This window comes from Lethenteron reissneri, chromosome 10, assembly GCF_015708825.2.
Source record: "Lethenteron reissneri isolate LAM-NWPU_2019-01 chromosome 10, ASM1570882v1, whole genome shotgun sequence".
Lineage (NCBI taxonomy): Eukaryota > Metazoa > Chordata > Hyperoartia > Petromyzontiformes > Petromyzontidae > Lethenteron > Lethenteron reissneri.
The window spans coordinates 5,412,224-5,425,395 of NC_083788.1; the positions used below are offsets into that span (position 1 = coordinate 5,412,224).

At 47.8% G+C, this 13,172-nt stretch overlaps 1 protein-coding gene across 1 annotated transcript; it reads right to left on the minus strand.

The window, feature by feature from the left end:
• Positions 1-1,234: 1,234 nt before the first annotated feature.
• On the minus strand, positions 1,235-12,895 carry LOC133340514 (pro-opiomelanocortin-like). Its single transcript, XM_061548813.1, has 4 exons — positions 12,679-12,895; positions 11,288-11,640; positions 7,732-8,007; positions 1,235-1,662 (listed from the first exon to the last, which is right to left on the minus strand). Exons 2-4 carry the CDS (start codon positions 11,411-11,413, stop codon positions 1,252-1,254), a joined length of 813 nt encoding a protein of 270 aa, XP_061404797.1. The 5' UTR covers positions 11,414-11,640; positions 12,679-12,895; the 3' UTR covers positions 1,235-1,251.
• Between the last annotated feature and the right edge of the window lie 277 nt (positions 12,896-13,172).

A 13,172-nucleotide genomic window follows, 5' to 3' on the forward strand; every position in this document is an offset into this window, starting at 1 on the left:
CACACCTGATGATGATTGCTTGTGTTGTAATCGAAACGTCGTGAGAATTTTTTTATTACGTTTCATTTTTTTTTACCATTTTATTATTTCCCTTCTACGTGACTTTACCGAAAGAACCAAGAATATGAATCCCTGCAGTCACGAAAGCTTGAAATCGAAATTTAAGCAGATCATTGTTTTGTTTCGGAGACTCGCATCTTGCTGCGTGTTCATTGTACACAGAGTCGGGCTGTCCAGGCTCACATTCGGCTTTGCATTCCGAGATCCGACGAGTCGTCTGTGCTCGAGTCTAACGTTGTACTGTCCTTCTATGTTCCCGTGTCTATAACCACTTCACCCACCCGACTTGGACCGAGCAGCTTGGTCAAATAACCTCCCCCCCCCCACTCACCCGCACGCTTCCGCCTCCACGCATACGGCTTGAGAGCGGTGGGGGGGGCTGCATCCAGCAGTGGATTGAACATGCACACAGTGTCTTCTTGGTTCTTTCGGTAAAGTCACGTAGAAGGGAAATAATAAAATAATAAAAATAAAACATAATAAAATAATTCTCACGACGTTTCGGCCACAACGCAAGCAGCCGTCCTCAGGTGGCCGAAACGTCGTGAGAATTGTATTTTATTATGTTGTATTTTCATTATTTTATTATTTCCCTTCTACGTGACTTTACCGAAAGAACCAAGAAGATGAATCCCTGCAGTCACGAAAGCTTTAAATTGAAAAATGCACACAGTGTGTTGTGTGGATTCTATTACATACACACACAGAGACAGGCAGGGACTATGAGGAGGAGGAATTAAACGAGTTCCAAGGAGGATGCCTTGGTTTCGATTTAAAGCTTTCGTGACTGCAGGGATTCATCTTCTTGGTTCTTTCGGTAAAGTCACGTAGAAGGGAAGTAATAAAATAATAAAAATAAAACATAATAAAATAATTCTCACGACGTTTCGGCCACAACGCAAGCAGCCGTCCTCAGGTGAAGACCAGGTCTGTCAGACGCTGTCTCCCCGACAGACCTGGTCTTCACCTGAGGACGGCTGCTTGCGTTGTGGCCGAAACGTCGTGAGAATTATTTTATTATGTTTTTTATTTTTATTTTATTACTTCCCTTCTACGTTACTTTACCGAAAGAACCAAGAAGAACAACAACAGCAGCAACAACACAACACATCAGGAATCAACACGCATGGGTTTCCAGTTCCTTATTTATTTATTCATCCATCGTGAATATCCCTCCAGCGCCCTCCCGATTTATTGAGACTTCCCATCCCTGCCTTTGAACATCTTAAACAGGACCATGAGGGGTGTCTTAGCAACCGGAGGTTCGCTGTGGACCTGGAACCCTCCGTAGCGCTTACTCTGTCGCCTCGGACCAAGCCCCATTTCGTCTTGGGACCACAGAGGTCCGCCGATCCCTGCGGCACCGGCCATAGGAACGGCCCCGGGCGAAAGGATCCAGGGCCAGGAGGAGGCGATTGCACGGGACGCTTCGGCCGCTGTGATACCGTTCTGCTCGACTTGGTGGTGGCGATGTTGCTGCTGCTGCTGTTGATGATGTTGTTGTTGTTGTTGTTCGTGTTGATGTGGCTGTAGGTCACTGTTTGAGATGATGGCTCTCTCGGAGAGATCTTGAAAGTCTTCCGAGCCGGGCTCCACGAAGACCTATCGGTGACATCAGCCGCAGCAGCAGCAGCAACATCATCATCAGCACACACACCGCAAGCGGGCTCTGGTTGTTGTTGTTTGTTTGTTTTTAGCTCAACATGAGCCCAGCACAGAGCAGAAATTAGCGGGACCACGCAGAGACTCCACAGAACCACGTCATAGGTGCAGTGGTCCGCATCTCCCGATGAGCATGGGTGGCTACGTACGGTGCGAAAGAAGTTCAACGTACATGCATAGAGGGGGTCTCCGGCAACCAAAATAACGAGAGTGCATTTTTTTGCGAATTCGGTATTAAGCGTCAATATATCAAGAAGCAAGCTTTCTTCAGGGCGCCGCGTGCGGATATAGGGATCTGCAGGCTGCCGATCTCCTGTCCTGCAACGTAGCGCTCCTGTGTTTAGAGGAGGAGGAGGGGGGGACAAAAGACGTTGGGCTTATTGCCCCACCGTGATGTGATAACCGCAAGCGGGAACGTGGACTTTTGTTTTGTTTTAAACGGGGAGGGGAAGACGACGGGAGAGGAAGCAACAACGTAGAGGGATGGAGGGGACGGGAGAATGCTCGGTGGGGTCATGACGGTCCCTACTCTTTGGCTATTTCGGCAAAGTCACGTAGAAAGAAAAAAATATTAAATAATAAAATACGACGTTTCGATTGCAACACAAGCAACCATCATCAGGTACAAATGAATGATACAACAAGCATAGTGAACTTGGGAATATAATGCAATACAACACAGAGAGTCGGCCAACACCACAGTCAGGTAGAACTAAATTTGAGAGAGAGAGACAAAACACAGACACAGAGACACACACACAGAGACTCACAGAGATAGACACACAGAAAGACACACAACATAAACACACAGAGACTCACACAGAGAGACACACAGAGAGAGACACACAACATAGACAAACAGAGACTCACACAGAGAGACATACAGAGAGAGAGACACACAACATAGACACACAGAGACTCACACAGAAACACACAGAGAGAGACACACAACATAGACACACAGAGACTCACACAGAGGGACACACAGAGAGAGACACACAACATAGACACACAGAGACTCACACAGAGAGACACACAGAGAGAGACATACAACATAGACACACAGAGACTCACACAGATAAACACACAGAAAGACACACAACATAGACACACAGAGACTCACACAAATAGACACACAGAGACTCACACAGAGAGACACTGAGAGAGACACACAACATAGACACACAGAGACTCACACAGAGACACAGAGAGAGACACACACAGAGACTCACACAGAGAGAGACTCACACAGAGAAACACTGAGAGAGACACAACATAGACACACAGAGACCCAATGCCTCTGTGTCGAGGCCTTAAACAGAGAGAAAGAGGGGGGGGGGTATCTGTTAAAGGCTACGCGGTGGAGCGTTTGTCTTGCTGTGCGAGCGGGCTGAACGTGCGTCAATGCTTCCCGTCTTTATCTCTCCTCCATCCACATCCTCCGCCTTCTGTCTTTGTCAACCACAACCGACCCCCTCCTCGTCATCCGCCTCATCCACCGCTCACTCGCTCACCCATCCGCACCTTCCCACCATCATCTCAACATGAGCAGCAGCATCATCAGCAGCAGCATCAGCAGGCACGTCACAACACCGCCGTTCGATTCGCCTTACGCGAACCTCACTGGCACACCCTCATGCCCAGTCATCCACTTTGTTCACCAGGAAAAGCCTTCCCAGGCTGTCGGGGCAAGTGCCGTTAGCAAGCAGCGCCTATGAAGGTTTTACCAGGGGGTGGGTTGTCAGCACCACGCACGGCCGCCTTTGTCTCCCCAGTGGCGATGTTTACTACACACCGCACCAGATACTCATTTGAGGCCGAGTCGACCAAGGGGAGGCCCAGGACCGCTTCAGATAATCGTCACCGGTGTTGACCGTGGGTTGACATCGAACTCGCTTCATGGCGCAGTGATATACAAAGACAAAGATCCCCCATACAGCCTTGAACATATTGATAGGGCAAGTGCTGTTGGCGAGTAGCACCGATGTGATACTATGTACACAAACACACAGCTCCGATGAGCTCGGTTGGCTACGTACGGCGCGAAAGAAGTTCAACACACGCACTTGCATACGCGTGTGCTGCGCATACAGCACTGGGGGGAGACAAAGGCGCTCGGGCGTGGTGCTGCCTCACCACCACCCCCCACCAACCCTCGTGTGTCGCACTTCATCGGTGCTGCTTACTCGCTCATCATCAAGAAATAAAAACTGGTGTTGGTTGGTGGCCTTGAGCAGGAATCGAACTCGGGTCTCCAACCACGCACGCCACCCACCCACGCCACCTACCCACGCTATCCATGCAACACACGCTACCCACCCACCCACTCCAACCCCACGCCACCCACCCACACCACCCACCCACGCCACCCACCCACGCCACCCACGCAACCCACGCTGCGCTACCCACCCACCCACGTCACCCACCTACCAACCCACCCACTCACGCCACCCACCCACCCACGCCACCTTCGGCTGTCAATCTGTCACCGGTCTCCCTTAGAGGCCGATTGTTCGTCCGGCCTCGAACCCTCCCCCCCTCCCCCCCCCCGTTCGTTGTTCCTCAACTGTTCTCGAACACGACGCCTCCCGAAACGCGTTCGCTCTCCGATCCTCTTCCCGATCTCCAGAATGCTAATTCCATAGCACGCCGAGGTCGGCTCTCACCAATGCACCCTCTGTTCACTTCCCCCATCTTTTGTGTTCCTCTTCCGATTGTCGGCTGTCCTTGTCGCCGATCCATGTCAAGAGGACAGGGCAACGTCGCAGCGATTGTCAACGGCCCTCCGATGGCCACGTGGGGAATATTCGCTTTTCATTATTAAATCCTTTATATTAAGTTCGCTTGCTTGCTTGCTTGCTTACGACCGTGCAAATCTTTCGGTCGTTTTTTTAACCCACTTCCCGTGATCCAATCGAGCTGACATTTTGCACACAGACTCGTTGTGCGAGACAATTAATGTTCGTGAACATTTTTTTCCAATTTTTTAGACTGTTTAGGGAAAACAAATTAAATATTTAATTACCAATTGCTTAATACTGGCAGACAATCATCTGACCCATAGGTGGCAGCCATCTCAAGCCAAAGGACGAGAGGACTCTAGCCGCCACGCATATAAAGGATTTATAGTGATAAACCTTGTTTTTACGGGTTATACTTATCGCAATTACATTCTCAACGGCTCCCCGAATCGCCTCTCGTTCTCCCGCCCTTCATTTAATCCTCACGATCTCGATCTGCCTGCAATAGTCCCCCCCCCCTATAATATATATACTCTATATTCTATTGTGTTTTTCAGATGTGGCCCTTAAGCAATGGCGGTATGTTTCGTACGTGATTTATCGTGAATGTCATCGTGTTGGTGACGGTGAAGACACCGAAATAATAATTGGAATGATACCGATGGCGATGCTGCTGCTCATTATCGCCACTATTATGTTGATAATAGTGGTGGTGATGATGGCGGTGTTGATGGCAATGTGATCCATCACCTCCGATTGACACGGTTGGCTACGTACGGTGTGAAAGAAGTTCAACGTACATGGGTGTACATCTGCATGATGGTGAGGCCACTGATGATGGTGATGATCCGTCCGTTTGTGTGTTTAATCACCGTCAAATACTGTGTTCATATTTAGTTTGATTCCACGGTTCTTTCGGTAAAGTCACGTAGATTGAAAAAATAATAACAATAAAATAATTATTATTTTATTAAAATAAAAAATAAAAATAAAATAGTGTATATTTTATTGTACCTGGGTGTACATCTAATATATTTATTTTATTTTATTGTTATTATTTAGAATATGAATTCCTGCAATCACAAAAAATGTTTAAGTCAAAATTTCATATTCGTTGTTGAGTTAGGCCAGGCAGAAAGTAGAGTCGTTTAATACCAGAATCCTGGACATTTTTAACGCTCCACCATACGACGCATTAATGACGCTTATAAAGATTCCATAAATACAAAAAAAATCACTGAATGTAAAGTCGACGTTTCTCAAAAACTGCTTGAGCCTCTCTGTCAAGGTGGTTCAATGAAGCGAGGGTGGATATCTAGCAATTCGTCAAACTAATCTATTGTCGTTATCATCATCATTGCTATCATTATCATCACGTCATGTTATAACTTCATCATCATCTGTCTTGCCAGGCTAATACTGGTAGGAACCACCTGGTTCCACCGGCCCACAGGGGATTATTGTGTCCGTCCGTCCGTCGTGCATCCAAAAATGGAAGGGGTGGGGCTGGGTGGAGAGGGGAGGGTGGGGAGGGGCTGGGTGGTGAGGGTGGGGAGGGGATGGGTGGGGAGGGTGGGGAGGGGTTGGGTGGGGAGGGTTGGGCTGGGTGGGGGGTGGGAGGGGTGGGGCTGGGTGGGGAGGGGCTGGTTACACCGTGGTGCCCTTATAAAACTCAACGTTTAACCTACTCACGCCGGCTTGTGCCCGCCCTCACAGTCGGGCATATTTGCGGAATACACCACGCCGCCGTTGACCCTGGCCATTGACCGAGCAACCCAACGTTCCTACCAGCTCCCTCCGCAGGAATGTGTTAGCTGTTCCTGCGGATGTTGAACATGATGAAGGATGCTTCTGCTACTCATGATGCTACTACTGTTGCAGATGATGTAGTTGCTGGAGGTGTTGCTGCCAATGATGATGATGATACTCCTGCTGTTATGGAGTGACTCATGCTGACAGCTATGGCTGCAAAGTTTGGTCGTACATGTTATGTGTATCGTTTTTTGTTAAATTTGAATCACAGTTCCTATGATTACGGTTACATTGTTTTCCATAGCCTTATTTTGGTGATTGCGAAAACGTTTTGGTTTAGCCATGTTTGTTTGTTGTAGGACAGAGTTAGCCTGATAACTTGAATCTACATTGTCTTACGGTTGTTATTGTTTGACTTGCATCCCACTGGGATTTTTGCACACAGCGTTGATATACGGTGCTTTTTTCCTGGAAGATTTTGCTGTTTTTTCCTGGATTTTTCTGTTGCGTGTAGTCACTTTAAGATGTCTCTCGTTCACGATTTTGTTTGTTGCGGTTGCACCCGAGTCAAGAGCCGCATGGCTCACAGGGCTTTACCTAACAAATGAAATTGAACTGAAACTGTTTCTGCTGTTGATGATCATCTCGCTAATAATGGTGATGGATTTCTGATACTACTTCTGATAATACTACCGTTGTTGCTGCTACTGTTGATGATGGTGTATCTGTCGCTTGTGACAGTGATGCCTCTCTGGCTGCTGATAATCATGATCATTAGTATAATGATGATGTCTCTGCTGCTGCTGCTACTGATGCTGGTTACTTCTGCTGATGATTGCTTCTGTCGATGCCATTGCTACTGCTGCTGATGACGAGAGTGATGCTTATGGTGATGCTGATATTGCTACTGATGATGACAAATGCCCTGATACTTGAATTGTGCTGTTCGCCTTTCGGCGTTGTTCTCCGGCCTGACACTGGTACAGACACAAGGCCATGAAGAAGGCTGGCTGTCTCTGGTGCAGGAAAATCAGTTCCCAACGACAATGCCCATATATTGTGAGAACGCGTTTGGTTGCATGTTTTGCCACAAAGCACGTGTGGCAAATGCAGACTTGGTTCCTCGCAAACGGGTATCTATTTGGTGTTTAAACATCTTAACGGAATTACAAGGAGTCATGTTTGCATAGACCGCAATACCTGCAGTCATAATACAAACAAAAGAACATAACTCTGATAATGTATGTGCACTGTCCTTGAAGTTGATTGGTCCACACCCGAGACAGCTTTCCTTAGAGCCTAGTGTCACATGGGTTGGACCAGATGACGCCAAAAGGCGCACAACTCAAAGACAATGCACCATCAGAGTATGAGAGCTCGGGGCAGGCATCTACACTATGGGAACCTCATTTGCCAGTAAAAATATGATAATTGTTTTTTTACCCTTCTATCTGCATTGTCTTTGAGTTGTGCGCCTTTGATTGTGATGATGCCCCGACCACCAAACCCTGCTCACCTTCACGGGCCGTTTCTTGCGGTTCGCCGGCTTGCCCCACCGAAAGTGCCCCACGGCGTAGCCCAGCGAGCGCCTCAGTGGCTCCTCCTCGTTCTCCATCACCTCGTCCTCCATCACCTCGTCCACCAGCTCGTCATTGCCAGCCTGCTGGCCCCAGGCCTCTGGGCCCGGCCGTTCGCCTTGGGCTCCCCGGGCATCAGCCTCCTCCGTTAGGGCAGCACGCTCAGGCAAGAGCCAGGCTCCGCAGTCGCCATTACAGGCCCGAGAGCAAAGGAACTGCAAAATGAGAGGTGGGGGTGGGGGAGTTACAGCGTTAGAGTTAGACTGGTAAAGCAAACAGGTTAGACAAGTTATACAGGCATGTTAAATAGTTAGACAAGTAATAGGTAGACAAGTAATATGTAGATAAGTAGGCCAAGTAGAAAGTGGGTGAGATGGGCTTATTAGGTAGCCGTGATCTATCGACAGGTGGGTAGGTGACATTGACAGGTTAGGCGGATAGGTTTAAGATATGTAGATTATCTTAGGTTACACAGACAGGTAAGATATACAGTTAGGGTAGATTAGATATACACGTTAGACAGGTTAGGTAGACAGGAAGATCGAAGAGACGGGTCGGGGAAATCCAGGGATACTGGATGGGACAGGTCAGACCAGGTGTCTGCAACTAACGTATACAAGAAGAGGCATGTTTTGTGTGTTCGACTTCTGTAAACATCTGAAATGTGTATTTCAAGAGCCACAGTTGCACTGTGTAGAAATACGGGACGGGGGTTGGCGGTACTGAATAAGCAAAGTCTCGAAGCAAGTTCCTTAAAGAGGCGCAGGTTGCCGAGCCCTGGGTTAGACGGACAGGTCAACATCAAGAGGTTACTTAGACATCTCGACAGCCATCAGCAACTGCACCGTCTGAGCGCAAAGAACCTGAAAATACAAAGAGACCTTTAGATTAAATAGGTAGATTTGATTGACAGGTGAGAGGGATATAGGCGAGAATCATCACAGGATAGATCACACTTTTTTACCGTTAATTTAAGGTCAGGGTTATTAAATTTCGATTTAAAGCTTTCGTGACTGCAGGGATTCATCTTCTTGGTTCTTTCGGTAAAGTCACGTAGAAGGGAAATAATAGAATAATACAAATAAAACATAATAAAATAATTCTCACGACGTTTCGGCCACAACGCAAGCAGCCGTCCTCAGGTGAAGAACAGGTCTGTCGGAAAGACAGCGTCTGAATGAACACCACCAGGCTTGGCAGGGTTATTTGTATCGCCGATATTTTGGGAAATCGTTTCTGGCGATGTGGCCGGTTTTCAATGGACAACTCACAATAATCATCGGCGTCGTTGAGCGGGGAATGCGAATGCCAAAGTATACACGCAGGCCTGGTGTCTCGTGTATTGTGTGTGTGTGTGTTGAGCTTCTTTCGCACCGTGTGTTGCTAACAGCGCTAATCGGAGGCGAGAGACAAGGACAAACAACTAAATACATAAAGCAGTTCCTCAAAATATCCGTCCCTCCACGTCAACTGAAGACACAGTTGTATGTTTCCCCACACAAACCATCAGTCCGTGCTGCAGTTCATCATTGCAGCAGCCTTGATTCAAGCTAATAAGGATATAGAACACAAGTTTGGACTAACGGGTTTCCTTCCTAGTGGGGTCATCCGTTACGAGCGTTGCAGTCCGTCGGAGAGACAGAGAGAGGTAATTCTGAATATTAACACTCGCAACCTTTTGGTTGGGAAATCACGAATACGACGTAATTTTACCCGGGGAAAGCCTCACCCGTGTCTCAAACGAGCCCCAACTTAAGGAAGGTTCACTGCCATGTTGAGAATGTTGGGCCAAATCCAGTGTTGAGTATCTTGTTTCGTTGCGAGGATGCCGCAGACCCACGGATGAACCCCCCCCCCCCCTCCCCCAATTTCGCAATTCCAGGGGGTAGCAATGAAAATGTCAAATTTCTAGAAAGATCTCAAACGAATTGGTGGTGGCTGATCATGTGGACATTTATAGCAGCCAAATACTCTCAACGCATGTTGATTATAATTGTGGAGGGGAAAAACCGGAGGACCCGGAGAAAAGAAATCAACACGACCACGGGGAGAAGAGAGACACGCACACTCCAAACAGACAACATGCGTCAGGGTCGTGCTCAAACCGACGATCTTCTGTAGTCCAGGCGAGGGAGTTAACATCTCACCATCGTGGCGCTCGGTGGCGAGACGTTAAACGAATGTTTCTAAAATGGAAGGCAGGCAGGCAAGCACGCACTGAGTCTGTGTAGACAAGAAGGTCAGATCGAGCTGACAGCAAGTGAAATATGATGGCAGGAAGACAGGTAGACATGCAGGTCAGCGAGTCAGGTTAAACAACACACTGGCTTGCTGCAGACTGGTAATCCTGACGATGGCGTGATGATATGTACGATGCTGATCATAATGATGATACACATCATGGTACTGCTGGTGATGGTGATTTTGATGCAGCTGCTGCTGCTGCTGCTACTATTGCCGATGCAATTTCTGCTATTGCAGCAAATGATGATAATTTTGCCAATGCGGATGAAAATGATTCTGTAATTACGACTACTGTGGCGATTATGATGATAAATATTATGTTATAGATGATGATGATGATGATGACAACGTTGCCAATGTTGCTGTAGATGCTGCTGCCGCTGATGATTATGATGATGATGACAACGTCGTTAATGTTGCTGCAGACGCTGCTGCCGCTGATAATTATGATGATGAGAATTCTTCTTCTTGGTTCTTTCCGTAAAGTCACGTAGAAGGGAAATAATAAAATAATAAAAATTTCACATAATAAAATGCAATTCTCACGACGTTTCGGCCACAACGCAAGCAGCCGTCCTCTTCACCTGAGGAGAGGACGGCTGCTTGCGTTGTGGCCGAAACGTCGTGAGAATTGTATTTTATAATGTTTTTTTTATTTTATTATTTCCCTTCTACGTGACTTTACCGAAAGAACCAAGAAGATGAATCCCTGCAGCCACGAAAGCTTTAAATCGAGATGAGAATTCTGTAACAACAGTACTCGTACTACCGTCGCTGATCCTGTTGCTGCTGCTCAAAATGATGTTGATTATGCGAATGTTGTTAATACCACCACTACTTGCAGATGTTCCTGCTGATTGCTGATGTTGATTGTGATGATGTTCATATTCTTTGGGTCTTTCGGTAAAGTCACGTAGATAGGTTCAAAGAAAATAGCAAAAAACTACGAGCGTTCGTCACCAGGAAGAGGGGGACGACCGCTTGTGTTGCGATCGAAACGTCGTAGTTTTTGTTATTTTATTTGAACCTATGTACGTGACTTCACCGAACGACCCAAAGAACATGAATTCCTGCAGTCACAAAAGCTTTAAGTCAAGATTTATGATCATGTAGATTATGAGAATCATGTCACTATTAGTACTACGCCTGCTGATGCTACCGCTGCTGTTTCCTGCCGATTCTGATGATGCGAATCACGATGATGAGTACGGCCATATAATCATCTCTCTCTCTCTACGTCACTCAAGTCACCTGTGCCGCTGGGTCGCTCAGCTGATCCACGCCGAGGCAGGGACCGACCCCGACAGCGGCGCCTCCCCGCGGAGCCAAGCAGACCAGGGCGGCTCCCAAGAGACGAACCAGAGGCCACTCCATCATGATGCTGAGATCTCCTCTCCTCCTCCTCCTCTCCTCCTCTGCTTGATCTCCCTGCTCGCCTTCCTCTTGGTCCTCCTCCCAGGTCCAAAGGCGAACGTCGCGAGAGGGCGGTGGTGGTGTGTGGTGGTGGTGTTTGGTGGTGGTGGTGTGTGGTGGTGGTGTTTGGTGGTTGGTGGTGGTGGTATTTGGTGGTGTTTGGTGGCGGTGGTGGTAGTGGGATTGTGAGCCTGCAACATCGTTGTCATCATCATGGTCGTCATCTTTTGACTCAAAACTTTCGTGACTGCAGGAATTCGTATTCTTTGGTTCTTTCGGTAAAGTCACGTGGATAGAAAATTTAAATTAAAATTACAATTTTAAATAAATTGAAAATAAAAAACGCAAAAAACCCACAACAATTTTTTTTTCTATCTATGTGACTTCACCAAAAGACCAAGAATACGGTCGTCATTGTATTTCATCGGGATCTCCCGGGATCGTTATCGTTGCCGTGATCGTTATGGTTAATCGACCATCATGCAATTCAAGTGAGACAGTCATTCTCATCGTAAATCATCGTTATAGCAATTAATACAATGCCATCATTGCCATCGTCATTATCACCATCGGCATTCTCATCGTTATATCCATCATCGCCGTCGTTGTAATCATGATCCCCATCATCACCATGATTATCATCATCATGACCATCATCACCATAGCCATCGTCGTATTCAAGTGGAACAATAGTTGGTTAGAAGCAGCAATAGTATCCGTTCGCCATAGCAGCATCATGACCATCATCATCAGCAGTAACCGCATCACAGCCATCATCACCAGCATCAGTATTCGCATCATAACCATCATTAGCAGCAGCAGCAGAAACGACAGCAGCATCATCTAAAACGATAGCAACATCATCATGGAAATATGCTCGAAACTCAATAAAAAGTCTAACCCTGCTCGCGTGAGCCAGAGGTGGAAACTCCACGATCCCGTGGCGGGACCAGTCTATTCCGTTGACCTCCCAGCAGCAGAGAGTGATGGTACTTACTGCGTATCAGCCACGTGGCATTTGCTGCTGATGAATATGATGATGCTGCTGCTGATGATGATGATGTTGATGATGATAATTATCATGATTTAAATCCCGTCCGATGTTCAAAAGACGCAATACATCTCAACAGGTGCTCGTCTGGTCAAATTAAGAGGAGGTCACTAAACCGCATTCATATTTGCGTACATACGGACACGATCTCCACATGTGACCTGACTCTCGTACTCACGGGCTGAGGACTCAGCGGCAGACGTCAAGTTTATGGCGAGACGAGCAGCCAGGCACACGGCTAGGCAGACAGAGGAGTCGGACACGCACGCACGCACACGCACGCAGAGAGAGAGACGCGAATACACCGCGATAGCAAGACGGACGCGCGCACACGTTCAAGTGCTCGGACACACGAGAGAGGCGCGCGCAGATAGCCAGGCAAGTCGCACAGGTAGCCGGACTGAGCAGCAGACTGGGCACGAGAAGGGGTGTTCCGTTGGGGTTATTATAAGGCGAATTGAATGGAGGTCGTTGTGACGTGCCTGCTTTATGATGCCGATGTTGACATGATGGTGAGTGGGTGTGGGTGATTGAGCGGTGGTGGGAGAGAGGAGGAGGAACAGGGAGGTGAGGAGGAGGAGGAGGTGGTGGGGGCGGTGGTGGTGGTGGTTGACAAAGACGGCGGAGGCTTGGAAGGAGAAGAGATAAAGCCGGAAGCATTGACGCACGTTC

Excerpts from the sequence above, each read along its gene's own strand:
- LOC133340514 (XM_061548813.1), bottom strand. The coding sequence starts at position 11,413 with ATGATGGAGTGGCCTCTGGTTCGTCTCTTGGGAGCCGCCCTGGTCTGC. Across the intron at positions 8,008-11,287 it reads TGAGCGACCCAGCGGCACAG|TTCCTTTGCTCTCGGGCCTG; the intron begins GTGACTTGAGTG and ends CTCATTTTGCAG. Across the intron at positions 1,663-7,731 it reads GCAAGAAACGGCCCGTGAAG|GTCTTCGTGGAGCCCGGCTC; the intron begins GTGAGCAGGGTT and ends TGTCACCGATAG.